This window comes from Antechinus flavipes, chromosome 2 (genome assembly GCF_016432865.1).
Source record: "Antechinus flavipes isolate AdamAnt ecotype Samford, QLD, Australia chromosome 2, AdamAnt_v2, whole genome shotgun sequence".
Classification (NCBI taxonomy): domain Eukaryota; kingdom Metazoa; phylum Chordata; class Mammalia; order Dasyuromorphia; family Dasyuridae; genus Antechinus; species Antechinus flavipes.
The window spans coordinates 582,699,240-582,712,075 of NC_067399.1; the positions used below are offsets into that span (position 1 = coordinate 582,699,240).

Here is a 12,836-nt window from a genome sequence, read left to right on the forward strand (position 1 = left end):
ATACAAAAGGAAATATAGTTTAAATAGTGGAGTATGAAGATGTAAAAGAAACATATTTCTTCATCATATCTCCTCCATAAAAATATAGAAAATTCACTAGATCAAGTAATGATCAGGGAAAAATATTTTTTAAAGTCACAGTGAATCATTTTTCTAGCCCAAGTCAATTTAGAGAGACAGAGATGTTTTTAGAAACTAAGGACAGGATCTGGCATTCTAGTACTGAAGGAACTGAAAAAGGATAAAGACTAGGATAGGAAGCAATGGGGTAGAAAGATATCCCAGGAGATCCCTGTATACTTTAGGGGGCGGGAACAGGTGTTATCTGGCAGTGCTGTCACTACTGAAACTGCCAACTAGGAATAAGCTGACCTGAATCAGAAACTTACAAAGTTTACTGAGTATACCTTACCCTGAATCATATCAATAAAATGAATAATTTGGATTATATTAAATTTAAAAAGTTTTCACAAATACAGCTAAAATTAGAAAGAAACTAGGAAATCAGGGAGGGGAGTTTAAAGCAAGTTTCTCTGATAAAGGCTTCACTTCTCAAATATATAGGGAACTGAGACAAATTATAAAAATAAAAGTCATTCCTTAATTGATATATCTGGTTGACAGATATGAACAGGTATTTTCAGAAGAAGAAATCAAAGCTATCAATAATCATGTGAAAAAAGTTCTAAATTGCTAATTACAGAAATATAATTTTTTTAACTTATCAGATTGGTTAACATGATAGGAAAGGAAAATGTCAAATGCTGGGGAGTATATGGAAAAATTGGTACCCTGATACACTGAGCTTGTAAACCATTCTGGAGAACAATTTTCAACTATGCTGAAATGGGCTATAAAATTGTGACCCTATGAGCCCAAAATACTACTATTCAATCTCTATCCCAAAGAGATTAAGTAAAAAAGAAAATTACTTATTTGAGTAAAAATATTTATAGCATTTTTTTATGGTAGCAAAGAATTGAAAACTGAGGGAATGTGAATCAACTGGGGAATGGCTAAACAAGTATATGATTGTGATGCAATACTATTGTGCTATAAGAAATGACTAGCAGGAAGATTTGAGAAAAACCTGAAAAGGCTTACACAAACTAATGCAAAGTAAAATGAGCAGAACCAGAAGTATATTGTACATAATATAGCAACATTATATAATAATCAACTGTGAATGTTATTCTCATTAATAAAATTATCCAAGAAAATTCCAAAGGACTCAAAAAATTAGTGAGTCAAAGTAAAAGTCATAGAAACAATACCTAATTTTGTTAAATTAAATAACAATAATAAGACGGCATAACAAAACTTTTGGGTTGTAGCCAAAGCAGTCCTAGGGAGAAAATTTATATTAAACTTTCATCAACAAGAAAGAAAAAGAACAGATCACTGAATGCAAAGTGAAGTGAGAGAAGCAGAACATTTTTTTTTTTCATTTTTATTTTCCTCAGTTTCATGCAAAAAACTTTTTTTGGTTATACAGGAACATTCATTGTTTACATACTTATTATATAAATATATTATTGTTGAGAGAAAAATCAGAATAAAAAGAAAAAAACTGAGAGAAAAAATATAAGAAAAAGAAAAAAAAAGTGGACATTGCTTGTGTTGATTTACATTCAGTCTCCATAGTTCTCTCTCTGGATGCAGATGGCATTTTTCCATCAAAAGTTTATAGAGATTACCTTGGATCACTGAACTGCCAAGAAGAACCCAAGTCTGTCATAGTTGATCGTCACACAATCTTATTATTACTGTCTGCTCAGCTTAAGTTCATGTAAATCTTTCCAGGCCTTTCTAAAATCATTTCATCATTTTAAAATAGAATAATGTTAGAGAAATTCCTCTCTCTGAGATTAGCCATGTACCTTTATATGCCATATAGCCTTTCAGCTTGGGCAGGGTGGGACCCAAGGAAATAGAAAGGGTGCAGCCCTAAGGCAAGAGATTGTCCCACACAGGAGAATAGGAACCTGATAGGCTCCTTGAGGTGGTGAGGGGCGTGTCCTCTTGCTAGATCTCCTCCTCTGATGCAATGTCAACTCCATACGCCTCCTCCCCAGTTTCCATCTATGGCATTATGCTGAGTGGCTTGGCACAGGTAATCCCAGAAGAGAGGGAGCATAGATAGCCGGCTTTTAGCTGAATTCTCTCTCGCTTCCTGCCTCACTTGCTGAGATGATATCTGAATAAAGACAGTCTGCTTGTACCTCCTAATTGGCTCATCTCTGTGTTTATCCAGGTGGGCTTCAAAGACCATTAAGTAAAGCATAATTTTTTCATTTTCTTAATTTTTCTTGCTTGGGGTAGGGGGAAGAGGCTGGAATATGGCAAATATGGAAATACTTTGCATGATTTCACACATATAATTGATATTATATTACTTATATTCTTCTCATTAGGTGGGGAAGGGCTGAAAAATAAAGTTCCAAGTAAAAAAACTTGGAAGTCATTTAAAAAAATGAATGTTAAAAAACTTTTTTTTTCAAAAAGAAAAATGGCCAGATATATTAGAACCAGAAAGTAAAGTAAAAATCATAAGTATTCACTGTTTACTTCCTGAAAGCAATCCTACATTTTAAACTCCTAAGAATAATATGCCCATGCTTAGGTCTTCTAGGTCAAGAGAAAACATTTCCAACAGCCAGAAATATAGAATTCTAGGACCAAGGAGTCAAAGTCAGGATCATGCATGATTTAGTGGCTACTAATAAAGAAATATAGAACTTGGAATGACAATCTGTAAGGCAAAGCAAGCATTTAGGTTTACAACCAAGAATACCTCACTCAGAAAAACTGAGTATAATTCTGTAAGGGAGGATGGGGAGTGGAATGAACCTCTAATGAAACAGAATATTTTCAAGAATTCCTGATTAAACTTTAGAGGTGAGCAGAAAATCTGACATACAAATACATGAGTCAAAAGAAGCATAAAAAAGAAAAACATGAGTGAGCAATTATGGGGAGCAAAACAAGTTTAAACTAATTACATTTTTGTGTAGTAAATCAGTCAATCAATAAGGATTTATTGAGTGTCCTCAATAGGTTAGGCACTGTGTTAAGCTCTGGGGATATAAAAAAAAAAAGCAAAAGACAGTCACATAGATAGGAAGTGTGTTTGAGACTGGATTTGATAGTCCTAACTCCAGAACCAGTGCTTTATTTACTGCGCCAGGTAGCTGCTCCTCTTTTTTTCCCCTTAAACATGGCTAATGTAGAAATTTGTTTTTACTTGATGATATATAGCAGTTTTTCCATTTTCTTGCCTTCTCAATGTGAAAGGAGAAGGGCAAGGTGGGAGAGCAAGAGTTCAGGACTAAAAATAAAACAATTATAAGAGAGTTGATTCAAATTAAAATTATGCGACAGATTACAATGAATCTTTTAATCATAGAAAATGACATGAGTGAAATGTAATGTCAACATAATTTGATATAAAAGGGAGATATATTATCACATCATGGTGCCCTATAATCAATACCTGAGAATATCACAAGAGAAAAAAAATAGGATATTTTGAAATATCTCAAAATTTAATATTAAAAAATAAAATGTTAATGGCAAATGTTAAAAAAAGTTTCATTTAATGTTTAATGTTAATTTTAAAATACTTCCTTAATTAAAGAAGAAAATTATAACAATACACTGAAAAATATGATAATACTTACTAAGAAGAAGCCTATTATGTTCCTTTAACATTCAGCTAGAGCTAGTAACTATGGAGGCCAAAAAATCTTGGAAATGAAAAAAACACCTGGCCCAAAACTAGTATGTCAAAACCATAAATTCATGTTATTCCCAGTAAACATATCATACAAGGTATTATACATTGAACTCATTTCCAGCTATACTTACTGAACGTGCTGTATAGAAGATCGAGTCAGGAAGACACTATGAGCAACTTGAGGTAATTTAACATCAGTTACATCAAGGAATTGGATATAGCCTTCATTGGTTCCCACAGCGACTGAAAGTGAGGAAGGGCAGCAAGCCATATCATTTACCTAGTTGAAATAAACCCCCAAATTTTTAGCTGTAGCATAAAGACTCACGTCAGAATTCTACTCTGACTTTGCAAAGACTAAATGGGCAAATAGGTGGCTCTGGATTGCAATATAAATAAAAAGCACATTAAAAAAAAGGTACTACTACTTGTACTACATATCCCATACAGTTGTTTTGAGAAATTCATGAATATGTATATTAAAGTGCTTTGTAAACATTAAAACACTATGTAACTATAATTTACTATTACTACTGTCATTTTTGAGATGTGAATGACTAAGGATTCAAAGAGATGTGCAACTTGTATTGAAAGTATTCCTTTGTCAAAAAAGTAGGAGTTATGAATTTTATTGAGAGATCTAATCACATGAAAATATTAATAATGGTACATAAAAGTAACTTGATCATATCAATAATAGTACATAAATTATTTAAAAATCATTATTAATATTAACCTATATAAAATAAAAATTAACCTACATAAATCAAGCACAGAATCCACAGCTACATGTGCCCTACAATATTCTAGAGAGCAGTTGGAAATTCAACAAAATTTAACAAAATAAAAATACAAAAAAAGATAATATTGAAGACTTCCAGCCAAGATGGTAGAGAAGATAAACACATCTATTTAAGCTTGGTCTTTCCTCTCAGAATATAATTTCATGACCTTGGAATTAGTGTTTGACTGAAAAAAACCACAAATAATTACCAACAGAAGATATCCTCGAAATTCACCAGAAAAGGTCTGTTTTTGCTTGCGGGTGGGGATGATTAGATCAGGCACAAAGTGAAGGCAGGCAGCAGCAGCACTGCAGACAGAGGAAGGCAGGCAGCTCACACTGAGCAGACCTGAGGGGAGAGGGGGTGTGATCTCAGCCATTTTACAGGGAGAACTTTACCACAGTGTGGCTACTTTGCCCTGGCAACAAGCCAATAGATCAGCAGAGAAGCTATAAACACAGGGGGTAAAGACTATAACCCTGAAAAGTTTGGGTCTCTCTCGGGACCTGGCCACACCCACCTGGAGTGTCTCAGTACACTCTCAGAGTCTCAGAGCCCAGACACAGTGAAACCATTGCTGTCCTGCTAGTGCCTCACTGATGTTCCCTTCAGCCTGTAGAGGAAGCTCGGTAATACCATCCAGCCTCTCCCCGCCCCACCCCACCCCCCCCAAAAAAAAGCAGACTGCATTGGGTTTTGTTTTTTTTTTTTTTTTTTGGTTAGTTTGTTTTCTTTGATTCTTCTTTGACAAAATGAGCAAAAAATTTAAACGAGCTCTAACTATTGCTAGCTTCTATATGGATAGAAAGCAGACTTTAAACTCTGAGGAGACTAAAAACAGACTGTATCCAGATGAATTCCCAAAGTGGGGAATGATCTGGTCCTCAACACACAAGACTCTCATAGAAGAAATTTAAAAGGCTCTTACAAAAGAGCTAGAAGAAAAATGGGAAAAGGAAAGGGAAGCCTGGCAAGAGGGTCTGGATAAGTCATCCCACTCATTTAAAGAGAGAGTTGATAAAGAAATGAAATTCTTGAAAAACAGAATTAATGAATTGGAAAAGATAAACAACTCCAAGGAAAACAAAATTAGTGAATTGGAAAAAGAAAATAGCTCTCTAAAAAATAAAACTGATGAAATGGAAAAAAATTCCATAGGACAAAATAACTCACTTAAAAACTCAACTGGAAAATTACAAAAAGAAATAAAAAAGTAAATAAAGAAAATAATTCATTAAATATCAGAATTGAATGACTCGAGGACACACCAAGAATCAGTCAAGCAAAACCAAAAAAATGAAACAATGGGAAAAATGTCAAATACCGTCTTGGGAAAACAACAGACCTGGAAAATAGATCTAGGAGAGAATCTGAGAATTATTGGACTTACTACAAATTATGATGAAAAAAAGAGCCTAGACACTATTTTCCAGGAAATAATCAAACAGAACTGCCCAGATGTTATAGAAACAGAAGGTAAAATAGACATTGAAAGAATTATTCGATCATCTTCTGAAAGAGACCCCCAAATCAAAACTCCAAGAAATATTGTGGCTAAATTCCAGAACTATCAGATCAAGGAAAAAATACTACAAGCAGCTAGAAAAAAATAATTCAAATATAGAGGAGTCACAATAAGGATTACTCAAGAGGGAAGGAAAGGAGAAAAGTATTAGCACGAGTTTAACAAGAGGCAAGAAATATAAAATTAGTAATTTTAACCATAAAAGTGAATGGGGTAAACTCCCCCATAATGTATAAGTGGATAGCAGACTAGATTAAAAGCCAGAATCCTACAATATGTTGTTTAGAGAAAACACACTTGAAGCAGGGCAATACATTCAGAGTAAAGGTAAAAGGCTGAAGCAGAATCTACTATGCTTCAGGTGAAGTCAAAAAAGCAGGGGAAGCCATCCTGAACTCAGATCAAGCAAAAGCAAAAATTGATCTAATTAAAAGAGATAAGGAAAGACACTATATCTTGTTAAAGGGTAGCATAGATAATGAATCAATATCAATATTAAACATAGGCACCAAGTGGTGTAGCATCTAAATTCTTAAAAGAGAAATTAAGAGAGCTGCAAGAAGAAATAGATAGCAAAACTGTAATAGTGGGAGATCTCAACTTTGCACTCTCAGAATTAGATAAATCAAACCAAAAAATAAATAAGAGAGAAGTTAAAGAGGTAAATAGAATACTAAAAAAGTTAGATATGATAGATTTTTGGAGAAACTAAATGGAGACAGAAAGGAGTACACTTTCTTCTCAGCAGTTCATGGAACCTATACAAAAACTGACCATATATTAGGACATAACAGCCTAAAATTCAAATGTAATAAGGCAGAAATAGCAAATACATTCTTTTCAGACCATGATGCAATGAAAATTTCATTAAAAAAAAGCCAGGGGAAAATAGACCAAAAAATAATTGGAAACTAAATTTCATACTAAAGAATTATTGGGTGAAACAGCAAATCATAGACATAATTAATAACTTCACCCAAGAAAATGACAATAATGAGATGTCATACCAAAATGTGTAGGATGCAGCCAAAGCAGTAATAAGGGGAAATTTTATATCTCTAGAGTCCTATTTGCATAAAATAGAGAAAGAGAAGGTCAATGAATTGGGCTTGCAACTAAAAATGTTAGGAAAGGAACAAATTAAAAATGCCTAAACACTGAATTTTAAATTCTAAATTTTAAAAATAAAAGGAGAGATTAATAAAATTAATTAATTAATAATTATTAATAAAATTGAAAGTAAAAAACTAATTAATAAAACTAAGAGTTGGTTTTATGAAAAAACCAACAAAATAGATAAACCCTTAGTAAATCTGATTAAAAAAAGGAAAGAGGAAAATCAAATTGTTAGTCTTAAAAATGAAAAGAGAGAACTTGCCACTAATGAAGAGGAATTTAGAGCAATAATTCGAAGTTATTTTGCCCAACTTTATGCCAATAAATTCGATAACTTAAATGAAATGGAAGAATACCTTCAAAATTATAGCTTGCCTATACTGGAGATTAACAGAGGAATAAGTAAATTGGTTAAACAGTCCCATCTTAGAAAAAGAAATAGAGTCACCCTCTATGGGGCTTCATGTGGAGATGATCTTCTTTTAGTCTCCTCAGGGTTTGAAATCTGTTCTTCTATTTCACCATAAAAACTATCTATGGTCAGAAAAAAAAGAAATAGAACAAGCCATTAAACAACTCCCTGAGAAAAAGTCCCCAGGACCAGATGGATTTACATGTGAAGTCTACCAAACATTTAAAGAACAATTAACTCCAATGCTATATAAACTATTTGAAAAAATAGGGATTGAAGGAGTTCTACCAAATTCCTTTTATGACACAGACATGGTACTGATACCTAAACCAGGTAGGAAGAAAACAGAGAAAGAAAACTATAGACCAATCTCCCTAATGAATATTGATGCTAAAATCTTAAATAAAATATTAGCAAACAGATTACAGAAAATTATCCCCAGGATAATACACTATGACCAAGTAGGATTTATACCAGGAATGCAGGGCTGGTTCAATATTAGGAAAACTATAAGCATAATTGATTATATCAATAACCAAAGTAACAAAAACTGTATGATCATGTCAATAGATGCAGAAAAAGCTTTTGATAATATCCAACATCCATTCCTAATAAAAACACTAGAGAGTATAGGAATAAATGGACTTTTCCTTAAAATAGTCAGGAGGATATATTTAAAACCGTCAATAAGCATCATATGTAATGGGAATAAACTGGAACCATTCCCAGTAAGACCAGAAGTGAAACAAGGTTGCCCATTATCATTATTATTCAATATTGTATTAGAAACGCTAGCCTCAGCAATAAGAGTTGAGAAAGAGATTAAAGGAATTAGAGTAGGTAATGAGGAAACCAAATTATCACTCTTTGCAGATGATATGATAGTATACTTAGAGAACTCCAGAGATTTTATTAAAAAGCTATTAGAAATAATTCACAACATTAGCAAAGTTGCAGGATACAAAATAAATCCACATAAAAATCCGCATTTTTATACATCGCCAACAAAATCCAACAGCAAGAGATACAAAGGGAAATTCCATTCAAAATAATTATCAATAGCATAAAATATTTGGGACTCTACCTACCAAAGGAAAATCAGGATTTATATGAGCAAAATTATAAAAAAAACTTTCCACACAAATAAAGTCAGATTTAAATAATTGGAAAAATATTAAGCACTCTTGGATAGGCCGAGCAAATATAATAAAGATGACAATACTCCCTAAACTAATCTATTTATTTATTGCATTACCAATAAAACTCCCAAGAAACTACTTTACTGACCTAGAAATAACAACAAAATTCATCTGGAATAACAAAAGGTCAAGAATTTCAAGGGAACTAATGAAAAAAAAAAATTAAGGTGGCCTAGCTGTACCAGATCTAAAACTATATTATAAAGCAGCAGTTATCAAAACCAATGGGTACTGGCTAAGAAATAGATTAGATGATTAGTGGGTTCACAGGACAAATTAGTCAATAACTTTTGGAATAAGAACTCCTTATTTGACAAAAACTGATGGGAAACCTGGAAATTAGTATGGCAGAAATTAGACATGGACCCACACTTAACACCATACACCAAGATAAGATCAAAATGGGTCCATGATTTAGGCATAAAAAACGGGATCATAAATAAATTAGAGGAACATAGGATAGTTTATCTCTCAGACTTGTGGAAGAGGAAGGAATTTGTGACCAAAGAAGAACTAGAAGTCATTATTGATGACAAAATAGAAAATTTTGATTATATCAAATTAAAAAGCCTTTGTACAAACAAAACAAATACAAACAAGATTAGAAGGGAAGCAACAAACTGGGAAAACATTTTTACAGTTAAAGGTTCTGATAAAGGCCTCATTTCCAAAATATGTAGAGAATTGACTCTAATTTATAAGAAATCAAGCCATTTTCCAATTGATAAATGGTCAAAGGATATGAATAGACAATTTTCAGATGATGAAATTGAAACTATTTCTACTCATATGAAAGGGTGTTCCAAATTACTATTGATCAGAGAAATGAAAATTAAGACAACTCTGAGCTATCACTACACACTTGTCAGACTGGCTAAGATGACAGGGAAAAATAATGATGAATGTTGGAGGGGATGCGGGAAAACTGGGACACTGATGCATTGTTGGTGGAGTTGTGAATGAATCCAACCATTCTGGAGAGCAATCTGAAATTATGCCCCCAAAGTTTTCAAACTGTGCATACCCTTTGATCCAGCAGTGTTACTACTAGGTTATATCTCAAAGAGATGCTAAAGAAGGGAAAGGGACCTGCATGTGCCTAAATGTTTGTGGCAGTCCTTTTTGTAGTGGCTAGAAACTGGAAATTGAATGGATGCCCCTCAATTGGGTAAATTGTGGTATATGAATGTTATGGTATATTATTTTTCTGTAAGAAATGACCAGCAGGATGAATATAGAGAGGCTTGGAAAGGCTTACATGAACTGATGATGAGTGAAATGAGCAGAACCAGGTGATCATTATATACTTCAACAAATACTGTATTCTGATGTATTCTGATGGAAGTGGATATCTTCGACAAAGAAAAGATCTAATTCAGTTCCAATTGATCAATGAGGGACAGAATCAGCTACACCCAGAGAAGGAACAATGGGAAATGAATGTGCATTGTTTGCATTTTCGTTTTTCTTCCCAGGTTATTTTAACCTTCTGAATCCAATTCTTCTTGTGCAACAAGAGAACGGTATATGGTTCTGCACACATATATTATATCTAGGATATACTGTATCATATTTAACATGTATAAAATTGCCTGCCATTTAGGGGAGGAAGTGCAGGGAGAGAAGGTAAAAGTCAGAACATTAGTGAGTGCAAGGAATAATGTTGTAAAAAATTACCCATGCATAGGTTCTATCAATAAAAGTTATAATAAAGAAAACACAGAATGAGAGAAGATAATGTTTGATTGATTAAAAAAAGAGAATATTTATACGTGGTTTTCCAAGTCTTTTCTAAGTCCAAAGGGATCCTTATTGACACCCATTTCTTTTTTTAATTGACAAACTGTTCTAAGTCATTGTGTGGGACCATTAGAGAAAGAAGAGATCAGTAATCACCAATGAAATCCATCTTTCCTTCCTATACATTTTCATCTAACATCCTCAGCTCTCCAATCCCTAAAGTCCCTAAAATGAAAAAGAAACCTGGTTTCTACAGATACTCTGATAACTAACACTCTTGATCTATGAATGAATAAATCTCTTCCTTCCTTAGCTCTGTCAAGGCAAAGACAAAATCTCTCTAATTGTACCATAGTTAATTTAGAATAAGGCATTATTGATTACACATTAAACCCATTTGCTAATAACATGAGTAATTATTTTTTAAAAAATTTACCCTTTGGCCTATTAAAGATTTTTTTCAAATCACCCTTAACTGAAATAAGATTTTTCCTTACCAAGACCAAGTGCCTACTAATGTCACACACAATGAAAGGAAGTTAAGAGAGAAATATGAATTCAGCTGTAATTTCTTACCCCTTGTTTCCTGTAGGACTTCCCTTCTAGACATATTTAAAAGAGTCAGGCTTAAAAGAATTAGCTATAGAGACAGGGTACATATATACTGGAATAATGACAAAGACATCATGAATCCTACTTAAACCACAAGGAAACTTGTGATCGTTGTTTTATTGGATCATTGAAAGTCATGCACAGAAGATATACTGGAAATATGTGAGGCTTATGTAATCAATTTTATTACTCTATAATCACATCACATGATTGTAGTTGCTTTAAATAAGGGACCTTAAGTGTTCCTCTAGTCCAATGATTGTTAACCCATAGTTTGTGAGCTTGTTTTTAAAATATATATTTTTAATTCCATTCAAATAAAATTAGTTTTAGTAATTTAAATATTTTAATCAATTTAATTTAAATTATAATTTGATAATTTTACATATTATATGTATTTAAAAACATTACTTTGAGAAGGAATTCACCCAGATTACCAAAGGGATATATGATATAGAAATGTTAAAAACTCCTAATCTTGTCCAATCCTCTCATTATACATGAGGAAACTAAGGACTTGAACTATATACAGAGATGGTCATACTCTTGATCTTGCAATAATCCATATATGTTCCATGTTATTTACTTATGAACTGTGAAATTTTTTCATTTGATCATAATCTTTTATCACACCATCTTTCCTTCTGCCTTACTATCTTAATAATGTTTTTTCTTCTTATTTCAACTTTTATTCTGTTTCTCAGATCTTTCCTAAACCATCATTCCTGAACTGACTATGCTCTCTTCTCTTTCTTATCTCAACCTCTTGGAGAAACAATTGTACTGTCCTCTATTCTCTACTTTCAAACTCTTTGCTCCCTCATTCTATCATTACAACTACATTCCAAAGGCTAAGGAAGGATTACTCAGAAAGATCTAAATTCAAATTTGACCTCAGACATTTACTGTGTGACACTGGGCAAGTCACTTAACTTCTATTTGCCTTAATCCACTGGAAAAGGAAATAGCAAAACAATTCCATTATTTCTGCTAAGAAAACCCCACAAACAGCAATGGCATTCTATGGCCCACGGGGTCATGAAGAAATAGTCACAATTGGATGATTAACCAATAACAAAAACTCTAGATTATTCCCACTACCTTCCTTAAATCCTATTAATATGCTGCTAAACTGAACTAGAAGAAATCATGAAACTGCTGACTAGGTCCAATATAAATTTTAATTTTAAGTAGGTCTTCACTATAGGAAAGCAACCATTCTTTTCTTCCTTGGTAGATTCACTATCTCATCCTCCACAGCAGCTGTCCCAAACTTTCCTATTTCTCTAATCTCTAACAAATGCCCTTCCCACAAATCCTTCAACATTACCTCATACTTCATCAAAAAATTGACCTAATAACAAAATTCATTTGAAAAAAAAAAGATTTAGAATATCAAGAAGCAGAGATGAATGGGGGGGGAATTAATTCTAGAACTCAAATTATATTATAAAGAAGCAGTTATCAAAACGTCTGGCACTGGTTTAAAAAAAAAGAGATGTCTTAATGGAACTGGCTAGAAAGAATAAAAGAAAGTCAACAATTCAGTGTTCAACAAAGCAAAAAAAAAAAAAACCAACAACAAAAACTCCCTATTTGATAAAAAAAACTGTTGAGAAAACTGAAAAGCAGTTTAGCAGAAATTACACTTAGAGGAATACCTTATGCCACATTCCACAATACATTCTAAATGTACTAAATTTCCTTGTAA

At 32.9% G+C, this 12,836-nt stretch overlaps 1 protein-coding gene across 1 annotated transcript in view; it reads right to left on the bottom strand.

The window, feature by feature from the left end:
• The window catches only part of LOC127551554 (cilia- and flagella-associated protein 43-like), a 212,722-nt gene that overhangs the window by 135,825 nt on the left and 64,061 nt on the right, over nucleotides 1-12,836 (bottom strand). The window contains exon 12 of the mRNA XM_051981358.1: nucleotides 3,868-4,016. Within this exon, the coding sequence (XP_051837318.1) occupies nucleotides 3,868-4,016 (149 nt within the window). The remainder of the gene's footprint in view (nucleotides 1-3,867; nucleotides 4,017-12,836) is intronic.